General features: G+C 32.6%; 1 protein-coding gene across 5 annotated transcripts in view; it reads right to left on the minus strand.

The window, feature by feature from the left end:
- STXBP5 (syntaxin binding protein 5) overlaps positions 1 to 26,027 on the minus strand; it is a 178,254-nt gene that overhangs the window by 47,010 nt on the left and 105,217 nt on the right. The window contains exons 11-21 of one of the 5 annotated variants that reach the window (XM_059177307.1): positions 25,864 to 25,936; positions 22,402 to 22,549; positions 22,121 to 22,188; positions 21,806 to 21,846; positions 20,535 to 20,755; positions 19,869 to 20,047; positions 13,630 to 13,755; positions 11,550 to 11,701; positions 5,345 to 5,407; positions 155 to 214; positions 4 to 51 (exon numbers count right to left, since the gene is read on the minus strand). In XM_059177307.1, the coding sequence (XP_059033290.1) occupies positions 4 to 51; positions 155 to 214; positions 5,345 to 5,407; positions 11,550 to 11,701; positions 13,630 to 13,755; positions 19,869 to 20,047; positions 20,535 to 20,755; positions 21,806 to 21,846; positions 22,121 to 22,188; positions 22,402 to 22,549; positions 25,864 to 25,936 (1,179 nt within the window). Of the gene's footprint in view, positions 1 to 3; positions 52 to 154; positions 215 to 5,344; positions 5,411 to 11,549; positions 11,702 to 13,629; positions 13,756 to 19,868; positions 20,048 to 20,534; positions 20,756 to 21,805; positions 21,847 to 22,120; positions 22,189 to 22,401; positions 22,550 to 25,863; positions 25,937 to 26,027 lie in introns of all 5 variants that reach the window. The other 4 variants (XM_059177306.1, XM_059177308.1, XM_059177310.1 and 1 more) reach the window with 4 other exon arrangements.

The raw sequence follows: 26,027 nt of genomic DNA on the forward strand, positions 1-26,027 counted from the left end.
TACCTATATCACTGGCTACCATCTTGGAAAACTTTCTGCTTTTGGTCTTCACTGAAAATAATATTTTGATATAAAAATGTCAAAATCTAGTCAAAGTAAACTAAATGAATTAAACATAATTAAAAGAAAATATTTTAAAATAAAGATACTATACCCTTTTCTATAAAATTATTCATTTTTTGTTCATCATCTGAATTGTGTGGTGATGAAGAACCTACACAAACGAAGACAATGGAAGGAACAGGCACATCGTCAGTCACAAACACTGAGTCTTCATAGGGAAAAGTACAGACAAAATAATCTGGTAACTTCTAAGATTAGTTTCCATATTATTGGCCATAAGAAAATGTCATGAATATAATTAATAACAACGCTTATAATACTACAGTAAGTATAGCAAACAATAGTGCATTATTTCCCACAGTAGAGAGAGCCCTAGTATATATAAATATTAACTTTAATCTATAATTATTTTTCCTTAAGTTAAAACCATTTAGAAAATTCTTGGTATAGATGTTAGAGAACAGATAAAGAAAAATATAAGCAGCAATTAACTGTTTTTGAAAGAAAATGCAAAAATTCTTTGACATTAGTTAAGTGAATTAGGGTTCACCTAGAACTAAGAATCCTGTACAAGAAGTATACTGGCAAAATATATTCTATGGTTAACTTCCTAGATACAAAGTTTAAAATCACATATAAATTCTATTTTGCCATAGGGATCTTTAAAATATTAAGCATATTACTTATAATATTAGGTATGTTCAAATATTTACTTACTTTTAATGAGGTAAGAATTTTAATCTGGCTGTGACTTCCCGTAAGTTTATCTAATATTTTTATAATTAAGATTTTATTTGTTCCTTTTCCTTAAAAAAAGGTGTTTCTAATTTTTCATCACAACTCTTTAATTTCTAACATAAGTGTTTTATTTATAAACATAATCTTAAAAAAATCTTAAGTAGTATTCTAGTTGGAAACTTTTATTAAATGATCTATCCTTTTTAATAGCACATTTCAAATAACATCTCACCCATAAATTTTCACAATCTCGCTACACATCATTCCCCTTCTTTTAAGTTCCAGTAATCCCTTATCTGTACATTTCTCTAATGATGTTCATCACTTAATACCTCATTTTTTAAAAAGTTTACATACATGTACCCTTTTCCTACTGCACTGCACTTCTAAAAACGGGGCCTCCATTTGATTCACCTTTGCATTCTCTTTGCACTCAGGAGAGTGCTTTGTATGCAGAAATCTCTAAGTAAACATTTGTTGAATGAATAAAAAGCTTTTCTGATAGAAGCAAATACCTAAAACATAACTGGAAGTAAATAAAGTCCTTCTGTACTTTTTTTCTTTTTTATTCCAGTGAAAGTACTGAACCTTAATAAATAAGGTCAAAGTTTGATCTTCTCTTCCCCTGGAAAAATCCTACTTTCTTTGGCCAAGTGGAAAATACCCTTGAAATCTCTCCATAGACCAAGTAAAACCTGTAACATTGGCAGCATCCAATTACTTCTGTAATAGTCTTAAAAGATTACCCTTTAAAAAACCAAGTTAAGGGACGCCTGGGTGGCTCAGTTGGTTAAGCAGCTGCCTTCGGCTCAGGTCATGATCCCAGCGTCCTGGGATCGAGTCCCACATCGGGCTCCTTGCTCCGCAGGGAGCCTGCTTCTCCCTCTGACTCTGCCTGCCTCTCTGCCTGTGCTCGCTCTTGCTCTCTCTCTGACAAATAAATAAATAAAATCTTTTAAAAAATAAAAAATAAAAAACCAAGTTAATTTTGCTAGGTAGAATTTATGGATCCTCATAAATCCTTTATCAAAAAATATAATATAACACCGGAGTCAATGTTATTTTCAGGATTAGAAATGCGTATACTTGCTCTTCAAAGAAGATAACAGTTATAAGATGTTATAAATATTTTAAAATATCAGTCACCTCTAATATTAAATAGCCATAGGAATGTAAAAAATATTAATACTTGTTTTATTTAATAGATTTCATATTAAAGCAATAGCTACAATCTAAATATGAATATAAAATTATAAAATGTTTTTTTAGGAGCACTGGGTATTTACATAAACAATGAATATTAGAACACTACATCAAAAACTAATGATGTATGGTATGGTGACTAACATAATACAATAAAAAATATATTTTAGTATTTCCAAAAAAAATTTCCAACATAAGCCATAAATGTAAAGAAAAGATTTATGTTTCCCCTAACTGAAATTGCCTACTATTAGTCTTCAGAATTTTTGTCAAAGTTCCAAAAATGCTTTCAGCATATCCCATCTGAATATATTTACCAAATAATTACGATTAAATAAACAGAAAATATTTACAGCTTTTTGGTTTTTCTGGGGTATATGGCAACTCCTGAAGGCAGGATTTATATTATGGTCTATGTAACCTGGGTTTTATTTAAACTGAAATAACCTAATAAATGTTTTTATCATTTTCACATATGCACATGCACACACACACATTTCCGATGCAGTACTAAAACAGAATCTCAAAATAATTAAAGTGCTCAGTAAAGCAATCTGAGTTCTTTGAAATACAAAGATCAAATGGAGATAGCAGAAGTTCTTATGCTAATTCAGGATGACAGAATTAATATGCTATTTCAGAGAGACTGCTGGTTTATTTAAAAACAAATGGAAAAGCCAAACTATATAAATTACTTGTACTTTCTCAGGATGCTCTTTGAATTGAGCTTTTTGAATCAGCTAAAGTGTTGAGACAACCAATTTTGATTATGGGACTTAAATGCTTTTCATAAAAATTTGCTCTTCATTTGCATTATTATTTTGAATAAACACATTGATTTTGATAAAGGGTATATGGCTACTTTTCATTTTTATAATAGTAGTCCTCCTCTTAGTATTTATGAGCGACTCAGTTGAACTCCCAATCCACTTTTATACATTTCTTCTTCTCTCATGATACACTGTTTTCTATTAGCTATATTGGTTTAATAATCTATATTGTATCATTTAACTACTTATATATATCCTACCACACTGCAAGAAAGTACTTGAAGCTGGCAATTTAATTACTACTTTCCATTTTAATAACATGATCACCTTGTGGTTCTTCTGGTTTACCTCAAACTTAGCCCCATCCATTTTTCTTTTTTGACTATCCTAAATTAGTAGAATTTGCATGTTTGATGAGAGAAATGATACTAAATTATTCCTTTATTTCCTTATTAGAATGAAGAATGAAGGCAAAAAAGTTACAAATGTGCAAAGTTTAGAAAACTGGCTCAAGATGGGTAGCAAGAAATACTACTATTTTAAGATGGACCAATAGTGAAAGACATAACTATAAGAATATACTGTCAAAGGGTTAGCTTTCCAGAATTTTATTCTAGTTTCTAGTACATGTTTTAGTTCATATGCATGAGTGACATCTATCTCCTGCTCTATGAAACACGTTTCAGGCACAACTATTGTCTACTCAAGTTTGATTTGTTTTTTTGTAAAAGGTATCTTTCCTGATATGTAGGAATGCATGCAATTATTCAGAAAATTCTTATGTCTTTTGGGGCATAATCAAAGACTAAACAAGTTAAGAGTTTTCTATCTAAGATCAGAATTTCTGATTTATCAATGATTTTTGCAGTCACAATTCTTACTTTGTAGTTCCAACTCATTGAAACGATAAAATACCTAGTGTCAGATAAATTTCTGTATATTAAAGCTATACTGTCCTTTCATGTGGATCAAAAAATATATCTGAAAATGTTCAGCAATGTTTGAGTTTCTCAGAGAAAGATTTGGAGGGTTTCTACTTTTACATACTTTTTATATTTATATACTCAAATTTTAATATACTTAATTAAATACTTATCTATACCTCTTATTGGCTATTCTAAATTTATATATATATATATATATATATATATATATATACTATTTATAGTTTGGCTTAGGATAATAATGAGTTTTAATTTATTTGGACTGAGTCTTGTCAAAACAATTTTGATGGCCATGTAATATATTAAAAGATAATTACATGTACAAATTATCCAGTCTGGCTTTTAGCCTTAACATATTGACAACTGCATTCATATGGCCTTTAGAGTAAACAGGTAAGAAGATCAGAACTGTATTGTAGGCAGATGAACAAAGAACAGCAATAAATATACTCCAGTTCTGAATTCCAAATTCAGAAATAACTCTAGTTCTGTGAGATCAGATATACAGTTACTTGCTCCATATTATTCATTCAAATTTTACTGTACCCATGTTCAGACTTAACATTAGGTGCTAAATAAATAATTCCTAAAGTTCCATATTCTATTAATGAGTCAATTTAAATACAAAATTTAAAGATTAAGAAAACTAGAAGATAGATATATCTTAAGGTATAACTTGTGCAACATCAGGAAAATGCAATTTCAAAAAGAAAACATCACAAAAATGTTACAGTTCTAACAAAATGCTAAACGGAAATATGAGAGAGGTAAAACGCACTTCCCAAAAGTTCCCATGTTTATAATGACTTCTGATGTAGTAGAATCAGCTATGGAAGGGTCAAAATCTAGTGGAGAACTATGTCACTTTATCCTAAGAACAATCTTTGCAGGCAAAACTGATAAATATTCCCAGCCAGAATGATTTAATAAGGTAGTTAGAACTGTGAATTCACTTGTAGTAAAGACTCACAAAGTTTCTATCCATTTAAAATAATAATAAAATTATGATCCTCTTAATCTTAAGAAGACTGAAAAGATACTAAAATTTATGTTCCACTAAAATATTAATATACACATAGGTTACATAAAGACCTATATCACATGGACAAAAAAAGACAACTGCTTTAATATAGCTATAAAATTATATCAAATATCACTTTGACCAAAAACAGAAACATATACAAATAGTCTACAATTATTCTGTCTACAGTTACCATTAGATTATAAATGTTTAAAATCTTTGGTAATATTTAAATGGATACTACTCAAGAATTAGAGCACTATTCTAACAGATGACACCAGGCAAGCCTAGAGCAAAGACAACATTGTAGATTAACCAAACCATTTGATTAATGGTGACAAGTAAAATATATTTTCCCTAAAAAAGTATAAACATAAGAAAGCTAAGTAAATAGTTCTATGACTCTTAACGGGTAACAGCTGTGGGATTTTATCTAGTGCATTTTTTTTCACTTAATGAGAATGCAAAAAATAGTCATTTTGAGAAAAATATGTGACACAAAAGTTCCTTGTAGGTGTTATTTTATAAGCTTAGCCGTAAAAAGGAATTTTCACACTGTATTTTTCTTTTTTGGAATTTTAACTATTAATGAAATAAAAAATTACCAGAAGTTGGAGATTTGCAGCGATCCTCTGGGACAACAGTCCCTTCACTAATATCACACAGACCTGCTAAAAAAGAAAACCAGAAACCAAATCACAACACAAATTTACATATGTGCAGTTTTATGCCCTATTTACAGTACACATTTAATGATTGTCCATTGGTAGAAACCCAGCAGTTGAACAGACTGTACTGGCATTGATACTATGCCCATTAATCTTGAGATAGGAAATAGGAGCATTTGATATTAAAAATACCTAAAAATAGTATAGTAGTCATTAGTTAAGAAAAAAGAAAAGTTCTAAGAGATAATTTACTATTCTTCAAGGACATTAGATACAAAGTAGGACTTCGCTTAAAATCAGTAATTTGAGAGTATATGATACACTTATTGGATTTCTCTTGAAGGAAAATAAATACTTGGTAGTAAATTTGGTGATTTTTACATCATAGAAACTTCTCAACTCAAATGTCAAAGTGGTTTTTGCTAAGTATGTTTCAAACATCTTCTGTGAATATAAAATAATTTTATGCCTCCACATTTCCAATATTTAAAATATTGTACATTGCTTATCTTATAGGACTATACATCTTAAAAACCATACCACACATTTTTAAAGAGCTCTAAAAAATACTTCCTTTTCACAGATTTATATGAATTATATAATTAATCTATCTTATAGGATGGCCTAGATTCTTGGGAGAAACCATAGCAAGGTATTTTATGCTATAGACAGTTAAATAAAATGTAGAATTAAAAAAATGGCAATATGCAGAGTAAACAATTTGCACGATATTAAGTTCCTTGGTAACTGGAATGAAAAGAATTCCTGCAAATTCTTTAAAAATTACAAATAAACATACATCAGGACTTTGGGATAGTTGGACAGCAGATGGGATTGGGGAGGCTACATATGTAGGTCTCAGAAGAAGTTAGCTATTATGCTGACATATGTGCATATATGATCAGTATCAACTTTTCCAGTCCTTTGGTAAACACAGAAATGATGTCACAGTCCAATCACTAAGAAGCTTTCACGATAACATTTTCAGAGAATATGGAGTACCAAAATAAGTTTATAAGAAGGGTTTTCTATTTTGATTTATATATTATTTTTCTTCACTAGAAAGTTCTGAATAACAAGTAGTAATTTTTTTCTCTTTTTAACACTTATTAAACTATGATTCTGGAAAAAACAAAAAACTAGTTCTTATGGTTCAAAGATGATGGATGGAATTTTAGGTATGCATTTAATCTTTGACAAAATATTTGTTTATATAAATGGACTCCTTCTTGATAGAATACTAAAAAAGCAGGTCTTTAAACAGTAGTGATATACAGAAACAACCTAAGAGTCCATCAGTGGATGCATGGCTAAAGAAAATGTGGCATATATAAAAATGTAGGTGGTATACACACACACACACACACACACACATATATATATATATATATATATATATACACACGCACATACATACATTCAAATACATGTATGGGATATACTCAAACACATGAATAGGATATATTCAGCCATAACAGATTTAAATTTTGCTATTTGTGACAACATGGATGGCCCTCAAGGACACTACATTAAATAGAGTAAGTCAGACAGTGAAAGACAATTACTGTATGATCTCACTTGTATGATACAATGGAACTGAAACTACCCCCCCCCACACAAAAAACAACAACAACAACAAAAAAACAAGAAACAAGTTCATGGATACAGAGAACAAACTGGTGATTGCCATAGCAGGGTGTGGAGGGTGGGGGAAAAAAAGATAAAAGGGGTCAAAGGTACAAACTTCCAGTTATAGAATAAATAAGAGATGTAATATACAGCAAAAATATAGTTAATAATAGTGTAGATATCTTAAAAGTTCCCACTGCAAGGAAAAAAAAAATTTAACTATGTAAGAGGACGACTCTTAGACCTACTGTGGTGATCATTTTGCAATGTATACAAATATCAAATCAGTATTTGAAACTAATATAATGATTATATAGCCAATTATACCTCAATAATAAATAGTTGCGATAGTATATCTACTACTTTAGTGAGCCTAGATAATCAATTTTGAAATTTTAAGGCTTCCATTGGGCTCAGGGTAAAAGTCAAGTCCAACCCTACATGACTGATTGATATATATGATCCTATGGCTTATACAACATGGTTACAGTGTACAATTTATGATTTTTACTTACAACTATCTTTTGAGTCTTTGCCATCAAATGTAGTAGTTACCCTTTATTGACAAAAGCATACCTTCTTTTTCACATGTTTAAGTAGGAAGCTTAATTTACTATTCAAATGTTCAACAAACCATAATCATATGTTATTTATCATAATATATCTACTGAGGTTCATTACATACAAGTTAATGTTAGGCTACAAACAGACCCTGGTTTAATCCAGGGGTTGGCAAACCTGGTCTGTGAAGGTCTAGATTGGTTTTGAGACCAGCTAAGAAAATAAGCAAGAAGCTGTTCTAATTAAACTGTACTGGCAAAACCCAGCAGTAGGCCTGCTTTGGCTCAGGGACAGTAGTTTACTGACTCCTGGTTTAATCAATCTTACAACTGCCAAAATGACTAGGTCACTTCCATCTGCACGGTTCATAAAAAATATACATGGAATTCTTTATTAAGTTCTGATTAACTTTAGGAAACATTATGTCAACAGGGTGCCATGAGCCATCAATGTAGTTATGAGATTAAAAAAGTAACACCAATTTTGGTACATTTTACTTTTAGTAGATTCCCGCTGACTTCAGTTGATGGCTCTATTTTCAGTATGCACACAGGCATTTCAATACGCACACAAATCGTTCTAGAATTCTGAATGATCTGTACATCAAATTTACTGATTTATTTGTCCTTTATCAACTTGAGTACTATTTACAAATTCTTTTCACAAATTCTCTTGATACGTTTTTATTACTTTATCACTTTTTATTACTAAGTTATGCCTTACATACAAAATATAGCTTAGATTTTCATTTATCTTATTTTTCATAATTTTCAGAAAGTTAAATCATTCCTCTTAATGAAGGGTTGACAAACAAAGTTATTAAGCTCTATATTCTGTTTTTCAACTATCATTTCAAATGATCCCTAGAGTCCTAATCCTTCTTTAATTATATTTTCATTGAAACCAAACATTTTGCTATCCCATTTTTTTAAGACCAGTCTATACTCAACAAAGTATTTAATGATTTATACGAAACTTATTATGCATCCTTGATTATATCCCTCATTTCTTATATAGTTCGTTTTATTTCTTATAATACACACATACACAAACACACACACAGAAATATCAACTAGTTTATGGGGCTTGGTAGCTATTTCCTTTTCTATTCTATTGAATATATTGAAGAATTGAAATTAATTGTAATTGTATAGCCCAAATCTTCATTTTTATAGCTACTTCTTTGTAACTTTCGAAAATATCTTTCCTAAAGTCATGCACAACTTTGTCCCTAATTTCTTTCTTCATTATTATCAATTTCCAAGACTAAGTTAATTTTCTTTTCATGGATTTATCACTTTCACATCACCAAAAAAAGATCTTATTTGGGGTTTACAATTATATTCAGAATAAAAATTTCCCTTTTGTGTCCTTCACTGAGTGAAAAAGTGGTCAGCAAAACAAGACACCTATTAATCATGTTTCACTTTTGTTATAATTAAGACTTTCAGCAAGCAGATATACAGGTAGTTGAAATACTTTATCACTAGTTGTCCCTGTAAAAATCTCATAATTTTTATTATGAAATCACTGTACACATTTTAGTTATGGGTTCAACTGCATTTTAATACAAATGTAAAACACAACCTATAATGTTTACAAGATAATTTCATGAATAGAAAACACCTCACTCTTTATGAAATCATATTAGAATCCACTAGTAGTAAAAACATTTTTCCAAGCTAATCTTTAAAAAAGAATTTGGAGGTAATTTGGAGGTATTTGGGCAACACTTCTATAACCTATTATAAAATATGCACTTTTATAAGAATAGCCTTTTTATCAAGACAGCTAAAGAATTCTGTTATCAATTATTTTATATTTAATTGTATTTAAAACAATTATATTTTAGAAATAAATCACAAATATTCTTAAAATGTTAAAGTACATTTTAAAATAATTTTCTTTTAATTTTAATTTAACTTTTCTTTATTTTTTATTTAAGATGCAATCCTAAATACTGTTATAACTGAGCATAATAATATCTTAAACTGATACAGAAAAACTCAAATAGTTCTCCTGTACTTAAACACCTAACTCTTCAATATAAAATAAAACAAATAATAATATAAATAATATTATGAGATTTACTACAGGATAGAGGATGCAATGAAATTTAAGAAAAAAACATTTTTGAAATCACATAGCAAAATACATAAATTAAATACATAAGTTTATCCAAGCTTATATACATAAGCTTGTACTTGTATGGATAAGCTTATGTATTTAATTTTTAGCAATTTTATGAAACTATTATGAGGTATCAAGGAGAAGAGAAATTAATTCATTTTAGAAGCAAAAAACTTTTTACACAGGTTTGTGGTAAAATTACTAAAAGTACTTGTCTCCTCTATCATGACAATGTTTTAATTTTCTAATACTAAATATTAGTTTGCTTTATAAAGAAACCTGGTTGGGACACAAACATTTCAATAACTGTTTTCATATACACGATGAACTTAAGGAATGAGTATGCCATTTTAGATATATAATGTTTTAACACACTCTTTTAAAAATAAATGAGAAAAATGATTTTATAGACAACAAAAAAAATGCTATGACTTTACTGACATGGAATAAGTAACTTACTTAAGGAAGAACGGAGTTTTTTCACAGATTCAGAATATAAGCTAGAAAGGCCGCACATGCAAGAAGTCACAATCAGCATGCCTTAGTGAAGCAATGAAAAGCGAAGGAAAAAAAGGAGACAAAGGTACTAGAATGGTATGGTTGGGACAATTTCTGCTGAAGATAACACATGACAAAATGATCACACACAAAAACAAAAATGGAAAAGAAAATTCAAGCATCAAACCAAAGTGAGAATAAGGTCTATATCCCCCCACCTTTCTTTTTCTTCTTTTATGAACTGTGATATAGGTAATATTAGATAATTATGCCATAAGAGCAAATGAGAAATGAATCTCAGAATTTAAAATCAGAGAGACCGAGTTATAAGTACAGACCAGAGATTCCCAGTGTTTTACTGCACACTGCCGTTCTGCAGATGGGCTAAGTCTGCTCTAGAAAAGGTTCCCCCAATCCTTCGATCCCTAGTTCAGCTTGAACAGGTCCTGAGGAGACTGGAGCCTTCAGGCCAGTAACTGCTGCAGTCTTCACTAATATACCCCTATGTGCCAGAGATCCAATGCCAGGAGGTTTAAAAAAAAAAAAAAATGTGACAAGTACTGGTAAAGACCACCAACTAGACATATTAAAACATTTAAAATTAAGACTAATTGGGCATCCAGGCAGCTCAGTCAGTTAAGTGTCTGCCTTCAGTCTGGTCATGATCCAGGAGGTCCTGCAATGGAGCCCAATATCTGGGCTCCCTACTCAGTAGGAGTCTACTTCTCCCCCTCTTTCCTGCTCCTCCCCACCATGCATTCTCTCAAATAAAATCTTTTAAAATTTTTTAAAAATATTATAAAATTAAGACTAATCACCTAGCAAATATAAAAGAATGTTATAAAGAAAACTCTTAATGGATTTGGGATTGCACTGAATCAAGGCTATCTAAGAATACTACATTTTCATAGAATTCAAATTCACTTTTGCATTTACATTTTTTTTCCCACAGGAAATGATCCCTTTAAATAACATAGGTGGAACGACAAATTTTGGGTCTTAAAATACCAAACGATAAAAGGGGCAAAACTTTGAAGTTAACTTTGAAGTTAACTTTTATTCCACAAATTTTCATCTCATAATTTAGCTGAAGAAGCCTGCCACTGTGGTTCTTTCCCAGCGTTAATTAAAATCCTAGGATATTAAAAACAAAAGTGAAATCTAATAACACAAAACAAAGAAGGCTCAAATCTTATACTAGTTTTGACACTTTACATATACAGACTAAGTCAGACAAGCTATGTATCTAACTGAAGTATTTATATACAAAGAAGTAACTCAGTATTTATAGAAATCCTAAAACTCAGGACTTTTTTCTTTATACCTCCTGAAGGTTGTCGAGATTTACGAGGAGACCGGGGTTCTCTCCGATAAGGATCATTGGAGCCATATAATTCAATAGTGCCCAGGTTGAGGAGTACTGCTTTCTGGAGGTAGTCTACCATTGCGATGCCATTACAATTGCCAAAAACTACCCTGGGAATAGAAAAAGAGTAAATATTTTAGCACAAATAAGTAATTATAAGGAAATGTACCCGTGGTTTATAAGGTTGAAAAGGAGGAGAATGGGTTTTCCAGAAAATTCTTCTTTGCAACTAAAGACTATCAGAGACATGGAAATACAGGTTACATATGACTTCTCATGGAACTATGTAGATCTTCTGCAGACATAAATGATTAAAAGTCTATATCATTTAAAAAAAATGTTGGCATAGGAAGTGAAACTTGATCACAGACATAAATCTCCATGCTAGGAAATGTGACATTTATTTTTCTGACTTAGAGCCATTTCGAGCAGCTCAGAGAAAGACATTCTCTTCCACTAGGGAAGTGGCAGATTATCTCTCTGAGAAAGTTTTGGTAATCCATTCAGTCAAGAATAAAAAGTAAAAAACATAAATGCTGGAGGTCTCCCTTTGGAGTACTCCAAATACATTCCCAGTTATGAGTCAGGTACTACAAACGAGCAACTATGAATAAAGGAATTTGACTCTTTTAAGATATCTCAAGTCAGAAGCTGAAAATTGAAATGTACGTAAGGACTCTGTAAGTAAGACAAACAAGAAACAGAAGGACATTAGATGACCCATCTAAAGAGGAAAGGTTTTATGCTGTTCATGCTGACCACTGCCAAGCAGATTAGAGACAATGGGCCAGGTAATTAGATTTTTCAGTTAAAGCTCTAAATATGGATTTCACATTAAACAATTTTGGCAGCCAGCTCAAATATTAAAAACATGCAACAAGGGCTAAAAAAATGTTAACTGATGGGATTGGGAGGGAGACAAACCATAAGTGACTCTTAATCTCACAAAACAAACTGAGGGTTGCTGGGGGTAGGGGGGTTGGGAGAAGGGGGGTGGGGTTATGGACATTGGGGAAGGTATGTGCTATGGTGAGTGCTCTGAAGTGTGTAAACCTGGAGATTCACAGACCTGTACCCCTGGGGATAAAAATATATTATATGTTTATTAAAAATAAAAAATAAATAAATTTTTAAAAAATGTTAACTGTGAGTCCATCAGCCTATGATCAACTGATTTGCAACTTCCTTTGAAATTTCTTATTAGTTCTTTTTCTTATTCCCTCTTTCTTTAAGGTTGTGGGCAGTGAAATAGTAAAAGAAAGAAGGTTCATGTTCTTACACTGTGGGGCAGCAAATCAAAGACATTGAGAGATGAGAATCTCAGACTATAGCCAGTCTTAGCTGGGTATACAACTGTAAGAGATAGAGTGAGTGGTAATAGCTTTAGGAAGAAGAAAAAGATGAGTCCCTCCCTAGGGCTAGCATAAAAGAAGACGACCAAGTGACCCAATAAATGGCTCTGGGAATAAACGATGTATGGCTTCTCTACTACCATAATGTTGATTTTTAAAACAAACAAAAATACTTGGTAAGTCTACCAAATTATAATAAAAAGTATCATAATTCATACTTAATACTTAAAAGTATGAATTGATGATACAACTGTAGTATAATACTTTACCAAACTATTACTATGCTTTTATAATTTATACAAGTGAAATTTGGAAATAGAAAGAAGAAATTATATAGCTCTGGTTCAACATTTAATTAGCTTAGAACAAAGTCTTCTGAGTTGATGGCTGTTAGACCTCCATTATACTGAATATTAATAAGGAAATCATTTCTGAGAGTATATCCATGAAAGTACAGATTGACTTTAAACTTTAATCTCCATGCTTTGGAAAGCACTATAAACTAGCATACCCAGAGTAGATTATTCAGAACATTTATTTTCCAAATAAACACCTAAGTCTGATTTGAAGTTAAAGAAATACAACTTTTTAATTGATGTTGTAATAAAGATCATACTATTTTTAAAAATTTTTAAAAATGTATGGAATACTATGAAGAGACTGAGAAACACATAAATTATACTTACAATCCATACGAAGAATTGACTGCCAGGCTGGTTATTTGTTGTGGTGGTTCTCCACCGACCCATACCAACTGAATAACTAGTTCTGTCTGATAACCTGGAGACTGCTTAAGTGGTGAATTTTTAACTCTGTAATAAAGGAAAACATTACCTTTTAACCTACCTTCATGTATCTTATTAGCTTGTTAATTATAAAGTCATGCATAAATAACTATGCTCAAAGTATATGGAATTAAATATACAAAAATGAAAAAAACTGAATCCTGTTCTCTATTGGCATTTAATCTAGATGGAGACAAAACATGTACATAAATAACAAAAATAAGAAAGCATAAATAAGTTCCCATTATAAACTAGGGGGTTGGAAGTGAAGAGGGAGAAAAAGAGAATGGGTATGAATGGGAAGGAGGTATGGAGAAAAGAATGAGAAGTCGTCCATGGATTAAGAAGAGAAAGAAAAATACCAAATTAGAAAAAAAAAAGCAAGTTAGAAAAGTAGACTTAAATATATGGTCTAAGAAAATAAAAAGTGGCCAAAAACATAAGGAGTTAAAAAAATGTGAGAAATTTATTTTTGGGTGCATGACACTTGCACTATTAAAAAAATGTACTATGAGTTGATAGTAATTTTGATTGTAGACTCTTTCTCCAGTAACTGCTGAATAAATGCTTTTGCAAACATGCAAACAAGAAGCAGGAAACCAATAGTCAAAGAATAACAAATGTATAAGTTTGCTCACAGTGTAGGTGTGTATTAATAGTGAGAAACCAATATAACAAAATAGGCTGAGGTCAGACTTTAAAGGGTCTTCAGGGGCTGGCTACAAAAAACTGAGGGCTTTTGAAAGGCAAGAGTTTAAGTCTTGGCTCTGCCATTTTCCAGTTGTCTTCTTGTCTAAAAAAGTGGGAATATTACTATCTAATCACAGTAAAAGTGCCTACGGAAGAGCTGTCAATGGTCAGTTTATATGAAATATATTTTCATTATTCTAAGGAATTAGAAGCCAATGAAGGTTTATAAGAAATACTTTAGAAAGATTAATTTGGTGGAGGTTTGCAACGTGAAGTAGAATAAGAAAACAATTAAAAACTGCCTGTAATTAATGTAAAACAATAAGAAAAAGGTAGAACTGAAACACATTATGAAGAATCACAAATGCTTCAAAACTTCATGAAGGCAGAAATCTTGCAGTTACTTTTAACACTCTAGTGCAAAAGAGATTCTTGATATTTGAAAGAATGAATGAGCTGAAAGCTCATTTTGAGGAACCCCCATACTGTTTTCCAAAGTGGCTGCACTAATCTGCTTTCCCACCAACAGTGTAAGAGGGTTCCCCTTTCTCCACATCCTCACCAACATTTGTTGTTTCCTGCCTCGTTAATTTTTGCCATTCTAACTGGTGTAAGGTGGTATCTCAATGTGGTTTTGGTTTGAATTTCCCTGATGGCTAAAGATACTAAACATTTTTTCATGTGTCTGTTAGCCACTTGTATGTCTCCTTTGCAGAATTATCTGTTCATGTATTCTGCCCATTTTTTGACTTGATTATTTGTTTCTTGGGTATTGAGTTTGAGAAGTTTTTTATAGATTTGGATACCAGCCTTTATCTGTAGTGTCATTTGCAAGTATCTTCTCCCATTCCATGGATTGCCTCTTAGTTTTGTTGACTGTTTCTTTTGCTGTGGAGAAGTTTTTTATCTTGATGAAGTCACCCAAGTTAATTTTCACTTTTGTTTCCTTTGCCTTTGGAGACATGTCTTGAAACAAGTTGCTATGGTTGATGTCGAAGAGGTTAGTGCCTATGTTCTCTCCTAGGATTTTGAGGGATTCCTATCTTGAATACAAGACTTTCTAAGGAATACAGCCACCTATCTTTTCAAAAATGAACTATTTATTTATTTACTTATTTATTTGACACACAGAGAGAAAGAGCGTGTGTGCATGAGAGAGCGCACAAGCAGAGGGAGAGGCAGAGGGAGAGAGAGAAGCAGGCTCCCTACTGAGCACTGAGTCTGACCCAAGCCAAAGGCAGGCGCTTAACCAACTGTGCAAGCACCCCAAAATAGAGCCAGTTAGATACAACACCTATAATACTTGCATCAGGAAACTTCAAGTGGATTTGGAAGATAAAATTTTCCTTTTTTTAATTTATTAATTAAATCAATTAAAATTAAAATGAGTAGTATATTTCTGAGTTTGACTACTTTCACTATTAAAAAAAAATCTACTTTGACTTTAAGGTGAGAACATTTTTGATTACTTAGACTCTTTCCCTAATAACTGCTCTTGTAAAACTTACATAAGTAATTCAGTAATTCTTGAGGCTTACTTCATAATTCTTGAGGCTCTGCCCTGGAATGACAGTGAAATGACAGAAGGACAGCAGGAAAACTACTCAATGTTAAATCTCCTGACACCAAATTCAGAGGTAAGGATGCTTTTGAGTCATTTAGTTGGTACTTCTGGTGAAGAAGACCAAGACACCTGACCAAATATGTGGTTGTATAAATTTTAGGGTAAACATGAATCACTAACGGTATTCCAAATATGAACTGAGTTAGTCACTTCATGCAAAGTCAGTAAGGCAGTACACTCAGAACTGTATGTTGGCCGAGAAGTTCCGGTTTTTCTCAGGGAAATATACTAATCAGTGGCAGCTGTCCATCTCAAGAGGTAGACTGAGAGTTCTTCAGAAGAGAAGAGTCTGTGTGTGTTATTTTCTTCTTGGATGAATTAGGGTAAGGTTCAGAGAAGTGTCTATCTTTTTTCAGCATATTTTTTTTTTTTAAGATTTTATTTATTTATTTGACAGACAGAGATCACAAGTAGGCAGAGAGGCAGGCAGAGAGAGAGAGAGAGAGAGGAGGAAGCAGGTTCCCCAGAGCAGAGCCCGACGTGGGGCTCGATCCCAGGACCCTGGGATCATGACCTGAGCCAAAGGCAGAGGCTTTAACCCACTGAGCCACCCAGGCGCCCCTTCTTTCGGCATATTTAACATGCACATTAGATTAGAGCAGGAACAAGCATTAAAGAAAATTTGAAGTGTGTAATATGGACACATTTAAAACTTCAGTGATAAAGATACACAGAACTCATGGGGGATACCTGGGTAGCTCAGTCACTTAAGTGTCTGCCTTTAGCTCAGGTCATGATCAGGGTCCTGGGATCAAGTCCAGCATCCAGCTCCCTGTTTAGTGGGGAGTCTGCTTCTCACTTTCCCTCTACCACCCTGCTTGTGCTCTCTCCTTCTTTTTATAATAAATAAATAAATAAAATTAATTAAGAAAGAACTCGTGGAGTTCTTAAAAGCAAGTTTTTTTACGTTTTAAAGCAAACAGTTCTTAAGCAAAAACAAGTCAGTCAAGCCTGCTACAAAATTCCCAATTGGTAAAAAATTAAAAATTGGATCAAGAAATGACAGGATAGGTTAAAAATGCAAAATAGGGGATGGGTTGGTATAATGTTTTACGTGTACAATGTTTACATATGTATTATTTTAATGTTTTAGTAAATGTAAATTAAGGTTTTATTTTTTAAAGACAAGGAGCGGAATATTAATAAAAAGCTCCATAATTTAAAACAAACAAAAAAAAAACTCCATAAGTGTACAAATGCATTTTATATGTACGTTTGGAGGCTTAGCAGTTTCAAAATGTTTCTGTTTAGACAAATAAACTGCAAAAGCTCAATTAAAATACTTAAAAATCTAAAACTTCATTGGTAAAAGGAATAAATCAAATAGCTGCTTTTAAAATGTTTCTTCAAAGGAATAACTACATATAAAAGCATTCTGTATAGGGGCGCCTGGGTGGCTCAGTGGGTTAAGCCTCTGCCTTCCGCTCAGGTCATGATCTCAGGGTCCTGGGATCGAGCCCGACATCAGGCTCTCTGCTTGGCAGGGAGCCTGCTTCCTCCTCTCTCTGCCTGCCTCTCTGCCTACTTGTGATCTCTGTCTGTCAAATAAATAAATAAAATCTTAAAAAAAAAAGAAAAGAAGGGGCGCCTGGGTGGCTCAGTGGGTTAAGCCGCTGCCTTCGGCTTGGGTCATGATCTCAGGGTCCTGGGATCGAGTCCCGCATCGGGCTCTCTGCTCTGCAGGGAGCCTGCTTCCTCCTCTCTCTCTCTGTCTGCCTCTCTGCCTACTTGTGATCTCTCTCTGTCAAGTAAATAAATAAAATCTTTAAAAAAAAAAAAAAGAAAAGAAAAGAAAAAGCATTCTGTATAGAAAACAAACTCAGTACTAGTCACTTTAATATTAATTTGGTTATATTTCTGACATTTAAAAATTGGCTTTTCAGACTGTGGACTAAAACAATGTGAAGTTAATAAATAACTGCATTTACCAAAAAACTAGTAAGAAGGAAAACAATGAGGTATAACTCAAATTGCCTGTGATTAAAAAGTCAATGGTGAATATGTCCATTTTAGACAAAAATCTCAAAACCTTGCTACCAAAAATATGTCACCAAAATAAACGTCAAAGACAAACTGTACTTCATAGGCTTATGAGATGTAAATTTAACAAAAGGTTGGAGAAAAATAAACATTAAAATCAGAAGAGCATTAATGGAAATTCTACAAATTTAAGTTTAAAGCAAAGTAGTACTAAATAAGTAACAAAAGGGGAGAAAGTGGAATTCTGTATTTCCAAGTTTCATTCTAGCTAAACATGTGCCAGAACTGTTACAGAGGGGTGTGCATGTATGTACATAAGAGGGACAAAATGAAACTTTGAGACCTTTCTGAGGGATGTAGTTACTTAACCTCAGTGCTTACATTTTTTAGATCAGATCAGAGTTTCTCATTGTTGGCCCCAGTGGCATTCTGACCTAGGAAGTTCTTTGTTGTAGGGCAGTGCTGTGTGTACTTGAGCATCATCTCTGGCCCCTCTGTATTAGATACCAGTAGCACCCTATTCCTACTGTTGGGACAACTAATAATGTCTCCAGATACTGGTAAATAAATTCAGAGAAGCAAAATCATCCCTGCTTGAGAAACACTAACACAGAACACAAAATCTCGAATTTATATAAACATATAAAGGCTTATTTTTTTAAAAGTCTATACTTTTTGTGGTGCTTAGGTGGTTCAGTCTTTAAGCTGCTGCTTTCAGCTAAGTTCCTGATCCTGGGGTCCTGGGATCTGGGATCAAGCCCTGCATCAGGCTCCCCACTCAGGAGGGACCTGTTTCTCCCTCTTCATGGTCTCTCCCCTCCCGGGACTTGTGCTCCCCCTACACTCTAATAAATAAATAAAAATCTTCAAGAAAAAAAAGGCTATACTTTTAAACAATTTTGATATTTAAAAATCTGCCATGTCTTTGGGGTGAGTGCAATGCAATTTTAGTAACACAGACATTCTCCATAGCAATCCTTTATGACTATTCACCAAGAAAAGTGACTCTAGCAGATCTAAAACAAAACCAGGGCAAAGCCTGGTTCTTTTAACAAATGCAAATTCTCTCTCACCAGGCCTCCCTAGCTTGAATTTACTAAACTGGCTTTTGTTCTTCAATTTTTGTACTGAATTGCTTTGACACTTTCCATATCGACTTTTTAGTCACTACCCTAATTGGCTTCCCTGTAAATGTAGTTAATCATAGTCTTCATAAAATTTTTCAGTGATCTTAACTCTTTCCTCACTGTTTTATTTCTCTGCCATATTAAGGCTCATACCCTTTAGAGAATCTAACAACTCAATAACATAAATTAGAAAAAAAGGAAAAGAAAGTTATATCCGATTTATTTTTATATAAAAAGCAAACTGTATTCAAATTTGGAATGCTACAGTAAAGGCATTTAAATAATGACACTGCTGTGGTAGAGCAGATTCAGAAGGAAGAGAAAATGATTACAAAATGACTGAATCTCTAGAGTCCAAAAAACCAGAATTTTCAGAAGGTAGAAAGCAGTCTACATGTACATTTGGATCCATACGAATCCAGACTAGAAAATATCCATGGATTTTGGAAGATTGACCTATATATACAGAAAAGATCCATGCTATTCTACCAGTATGTTTAAAGATCAAATCTTAGCACTTTAAAGATAAAAGTCTCGGAATTCAATCATATTTCTCTTGATGCCACAAAAAAATGAACTGGATTAACCATAGCAAAACACCGAAAGAAAGGATCTTATGTCCTTTGTTTCTATCACAGGAAAATAGTACTGTAAGAAGCTTATAATTTATCTAAATTAAAAAATAATTTCCAAAAAATCTGTATTTTTTAATAACTTACTTTAAACAAGGGACATTATCACGAAGCCCATCAGATGAACTGCTACTGGTAGAAGGATGAGACTGAGGAGGAATGGGCTGAGGAGTGGAACCCCCAACTGGTGTTGGCAAAGGCGGTGCCTGTTCTCCCTCTGGGGATTCCACATCATTTATCTCATATAACAATCGAACTTCAAGCATCTGTTGTTAAAAAAAAAAAAGTTAAAAAAAAAGACAGTTTGCCTACTTTGAATAATTATTAGAATATTTCATACAGTTTATACACATACCCATATATGCTTCAGTGGGAACAACATTTTTAAAGGTAAAAATGTAACAAGATTTCTAAAGGTAAAGATTTAGCAAAGAAAAAACATGTTTCTGACTCAGCTTTTTAAAAATGATTTTAGAATTTACTGCATTCCTGTTAATACCAAATTAGAGTATGCTTATATTCATATTAACTTTCCTTAAATGAAACATATACTATATATAAAGATTTAAATTTAAATGCTCACTAAAAAGATATGGGTAAACTATACTATTTTCCACAAAAGATAGATGGCAGTGTAAACACTTAGGTGTTCTTTAAAATTCTAGATAAAACTGATCCCAAATAATCTAAATAATTCAAAAAAAATTTTAAATGTCAGACATCTGACACTGAAAATAATTAAGAGATTATTACTGGAATGACTTCTGTAATCACTTCTTGTTTGCTGAATCTATAAATAATAACATGAGCGGAAACTCCAGCTATGCACAGCATTCTACTTTCTGGACACCAGGAGATGATCTGAATGGCATACGGATCTTCATCTACAATGTCTGTGTTTGGCCTCTCATCTTTATTTCTTGACTTTTCAAATACTTTAGATGTCTTTAGTTTATATAATACTTGTAGAGTTACTAAAAGAAAACATAATATATGTTAGATACTTTAATACAAATAGGACAAATATAAAATAATATGTAATCAGACATACTAACTAAGGAAAATAGCCTTTATTTATTTGAACCATATTTTTCTTTCCAGGTCTACATTTCTATTAGACGTTTAGATGAAGCAATTACAGTACCTATTGACCAAAAAATTGTATTCATTAAGAAAAAAATGCATCATGATGATGAATTTAGGTAACCTGAATAAAATGACTGATGAAAAGATTTTGTTTAAAACAAAATATATAAATATAATGAAAATAAAGAACACATTTGCTTTCTAAAATGATTTCCTACTTATTTTCTCTATTAAAGGTACTATCTCACATTTCTACATGATAAAACAGAAAATATCCTGAGTTAACTGGATTCTCATTGCTTACTATGTATGTTTTGCAAACAGTGATAATTCAAAGCATTTTGTGTAACCACCATATATATATTTCGCAAAGACAGCACAAAACACTGTTAGCTTGGAATCAGGCATTAAAATTACTCTATAAAATTTCTACTGATTTGAAATATATTCCGTTTTTTTTTTTTTTTTAAGATTTTATTTATTTATTTGACAGAAAGACACACAGCAAGAGAGGGAACACAAGCAGGGTGAATGGGAAAGGGAGTAGCAGACTTCCTGCCAAGCAGGGAGCCAGATGCAGGGCTCGAGCCCAGGACCCTAGGATCATGACCTGAGCACAAGACAGATGCTTAACCACTGAGCCACCCACGTGCCCGTATATTCCTTCTCTTATTTTTGAGTTAAAAAGAGAAAGTCTGATGAAATTTTGAACAAAGGATTTGTTACTTCTGTTGAGAATCCTTCTTAATTTACTAGTGAATATCCATAAAAATATTTACTTCTATCAGAAATTCTAAACTCATATACTTGATAAATTACATATTAACTTTATAGCTTCTAAATTTTAAATTAAATGTTGGTCACAAAATTATTATAAAACAGATTGTATAGAAGCAGTGATTGCATAACATGTAACAAGTAATATTCTAAATACTTACTTGCAGAAGCATCCCAGAACTTAACTGACCCATCAGCATGCCTATGAAAAGCAAATGAGTTAAAATTGTGAAGAAAAAAAGAAAGGAAAAAAATCAGATTTCTTTTTTTTCTTTGAAGTATACTGTTATTTGAAAAGATAGCAACCAAATGAAGAAAGGTAAAATTCAGGGTAAGTTGGCAGGTTCTAAACAATAACATTTCTTAATACATTACAGCATAAAGGAAAGCAATACTTGCCCAATTAATTAAAGTCTATATAGTCTTAATTATATTTAGCTATTAGTGATTTAGTGGCAAAACAGGCTCTTACTTACCCTGTAATAATTATTTCTGGGTAACTTTGAACACCCAAGCCCCAATTACCTCCATTAATGGGCCATTCCTATAAAAAAAGATTATTGTATAAAGCAACTTCCAAGCATACCATACATCCCCATATATATTTCTATGACAACAGTAAACAACGTATTTTGCTTCCAAAAAGGACTTTCTATTTATTTTCTCTAAAAAAGGAATCAATGTTATCAAATACTCCAAGGTGATAAATATAAAATGCAGAAATGTAAGATTAAATACTAAAACTCATGTTCAATACCTTTTTGCTGTAACCTTGCCGCTTCTGTCTAGCTCCAACAGAATAAAGTGCAGGAATAAGGTCCACAGGACAATCAGCAAAGTATTCGCAACATGTAACAGGGGATTCATGTATAGTCAAAGGGTAGGGATTTTCAAATATAGGGTATCTTTAACAACAGGAAAGAAAAATATTTATTAATTTAATGAAATTACTATAACGACAAAAACTTTTAAAAATATTTACAGCTTTGGAATGAAAACCATTTTTTAACTTTGATTTAAAGATAACATCCTCTGAAGGTCTATATAACAGATTTTATGAACTTATAAGTTTTGGGATACAATGTTCTTTTCTGTATTTTTAGAAATTACATACATTTTACCATAGAGATTAATAGATTTACTTCATGCATACATGTTAAAAAAAAAAGGCATCTTTTATAATGCACGTTGCTCAGTTAGAATAATGTACCATGTGGCACACACTGGACTGAGTGCTTCATACATACATATACCTTATTTACTTCCTGCACCAAACTTATGATGTGGACATTTTACTGAAGAACAAACACTTAAGAGTAATGTCCCAAAGGCATGCCATCTAGCAAGGAGAAGCAGAATTTAAACAGTGCTCCTAACCATTAAGGTGTAAGGCTTTCAATCAACAAATGCCTCACCTTTATATCAACAGAGCTAATACAAATTTTCAGTTCTTTTTTTTCCAATCAATAGAATACAATAATATTTAATCTAGAGATACTCTTATTTCAATGATAATCTAAATAAAATTCTACCTTAAAGGTTTTCTAGATATGAGGTTATTCCATTAAATAAAGCAAAAAAATGCTTTCCAAATTTCAAAATTAAAGTAAAATCCTAACTAAATCCACAATGATATTTCTCTTCTGGTTTGAATTCCTTGAGAATGGCTACTTAAAAATATCACGAAAACCAGAATATGGCTATAAAGTCTAAAAAATTCAGAGTGGCTCATCTGCAAAAATTAGATGTATTATCAGTCTACTACTGGTAATAATTTAAAAATTAAAGAATAATTTCAGAAAATTCCTTTCTAGATTTCAAAATGAACCGAACTGTCATTACTCATTCCTCAACCACACATAAAAACACAGAAAAAAACCTCAAACAAAAACATGAATTAAAAAATGGCAAGTAACTCTTTTCTCTTTAAAAACACATTTTATGGGGCGCCTGGGTGGCTCAGTGGATTAAAGCCTCTGCCTTTGTCTCAGGTCATGATCCCAGGGTTCTGGGATCGAGCCCCGCATCAGGCTCTCTGCTCAGCGGGGAGCCTGCTTCCTCCTCTCTCTCTGCCTGCCTCTCTGTCTACTTGTGATCTCTGTCTGTCAAATAAATAAATAAAATCTTTAAAAAAAACAAAAACAAAAACAAAACACATTTTATAACACTTAAGCTCAATAATCTTACTATTATTATATGTTTAACTGATCCATTTGCTATTTTTATTCAAAATGCCTAGCCACAGGTTATTTGCCCAGTATTTTAATTTAAATATTTTTTGGTACAGATGACACATAAAAGTTTCACATACGATTTTAAAACTTAGCTAAGGGAAAAAAATAAAATCTATTAAGAGGAAGTTATTCTAGGGGCACCTAGGTGGCACAGTCAGTTAAACATCCAACTCCTGGTTTTGGTTCAGGTCATGAGCTCAGGGTCATGGGATCCAGTCTTGCATTGGGCTCTACCCTCAGCATGCAGTGGGCTTAGGGCTGTCTCTCCCTCTCTCTCAGCACACTCCCCGCCCTCTACCTTTGCACTGTCTCTCTCTAAAATAAATAAGTAAATCTTTTTTTAAAAAAGAATAAGTCATTCTAGGGCTATCAATTTTTTTATTATCAATGTAATTTTTAGATGCTACTTGAGAGAGGGGGAAAAGCAGATCCCCTGCTAAGCAGGGAGTCCGATGTGGGGCTTGATCCCAGGACCCCAAGATCATGACCTTAGCTAAAGGCAGATACTTAACAGACTGAGCCACCTGGGTGTCCTTAGGATTACGATTTAGAAATGGTATTTTTAAATTCCTCCATTATGGTGGAGATATAGATACACACACACACACACACACACACACACATCTATATATAAATAGATGTGTATGTATATATATATAATCTATATATATTATCTATCTAATTTTTAAAAAGGATAAAAATATCCAACCGATAATTACAGGTAGCACATAAGTTGATGTAAATCTAGGAATGCCTTAAAATAAGATAAATAATACTGTTCACTTATACTTCAGGGTTTCCTAAACCTGGTGCTATTCACATTTTGGATCAGAAAATTCTTTATTATGAGGGACTCTCCTGTGCACTGTGGATGTTTAGCAGCATCCCTGTCCTCTACCACTAGATGCCAGCAGCTTCTATAAAAGATGTTCACACAGCCGTTAAGTATCTGGGGGGAGAGGGGAAAAATAGTAAAATTGTCCCTAACTGAGAAACACTGAATATGAATGGGTAAAGTCAATTAAATATTTAATGATTATCTCCAGGAGATACAAATATTATTTATTTGCAATGTACTTTAATTCAAAGATGTTGTAAGTAAACATACTATCATCTATTTTAGAAAAAGCAGCATATGGCAAATACCACAAAAAGTTGCCAAGGAGCTATGGTGGTGATTTACAGATCAGTTATATATATATATATATATAAAAATTTTTTTTTTTTTAAGAGAGAGGGGGAAACATTTAAAGAGGAGATGAGAGATGACTTTGAAAGATTTATGGGGTTTTGACATCAGTGAAGCAAGTGAAGTTTGCAGCTCTTGGGAGCCATATAAGAAAAAGCATTGAAGTTTGATCATAGTTCAGTTTTTCTAGGGAATAAGTAGGAAGACAGTGAGAAATCAGGCTGGAAAGGTATCCTAAGTTTCTACTCTGTAGAGTAGCAAGCCAACGTGGTGCTCTCAGATCAAAAACAGTAACAACCAACCACAGTGGTTTAAAGAGGAGAATAACAGGGTGCCAGTTGGCTCCATTAGCCAATTATGAGACTCTTAAAAGAGGAGGACAGTGACAAGCTTGGTGCTATGTGTAAAATTACTCTGACAACGAGATTCGTGACAGTGCCAGAGAGTGCATTGGGGTGGGGAGAGCCCAGAGCTTTTCTGGAGGTAAACTGTAATGGCATCAATTCTGGACTTATTTTGTCTGTCTGCACGGTGTCCAGGTATTAAGTTGAATCATATTAAATTTCAGAAATTCAACAAATTTTGGCTTAAAAAAATGGAAACTCTGTATAAGCAACATACTGGATCTGGTAAGTCTGGCAGGTAATTAGAAATGTGTGTCTGGATCTGTAAAAAGAGGTCAAGATTATGGATATAAATAAAGTATTTTCAAACAAAAGAAATAGCCAACCCTATGCTAAAAAGATTCTCTTTCGCCACATACTAAAATAAACTCTCACCAAATTTTATTTCTTACCCATTTTGTGCCAGGTCTATAAGTACTAAATCCTTTTCCAGAAGAACTACTACAGCATATGGTTCCTGAAAATCTAAAACAGAAAAACAATGTTTTAAATAGTTTTAAATATGCAAGAAGATAGGGAATTAGATCATAAACATTGCTTTTTTTTATTATTATTT

The sequence above is a fragment of the Mustela lutreola genome, chromosome 6 (genome assembly GCF_030435805.1).
Source record: "Mustela lutreola isolate mMusLut2 chromosome 6, mMusLut2.pri, whole genome shotgun sequence".
Classification (NCBI taxonomy): domain Eukaryota; kingdom Metazoa; phylum Chordata; class Mammalia; order Carnivora; family Mustelidae; genus Mustela; species Mustela lutreola.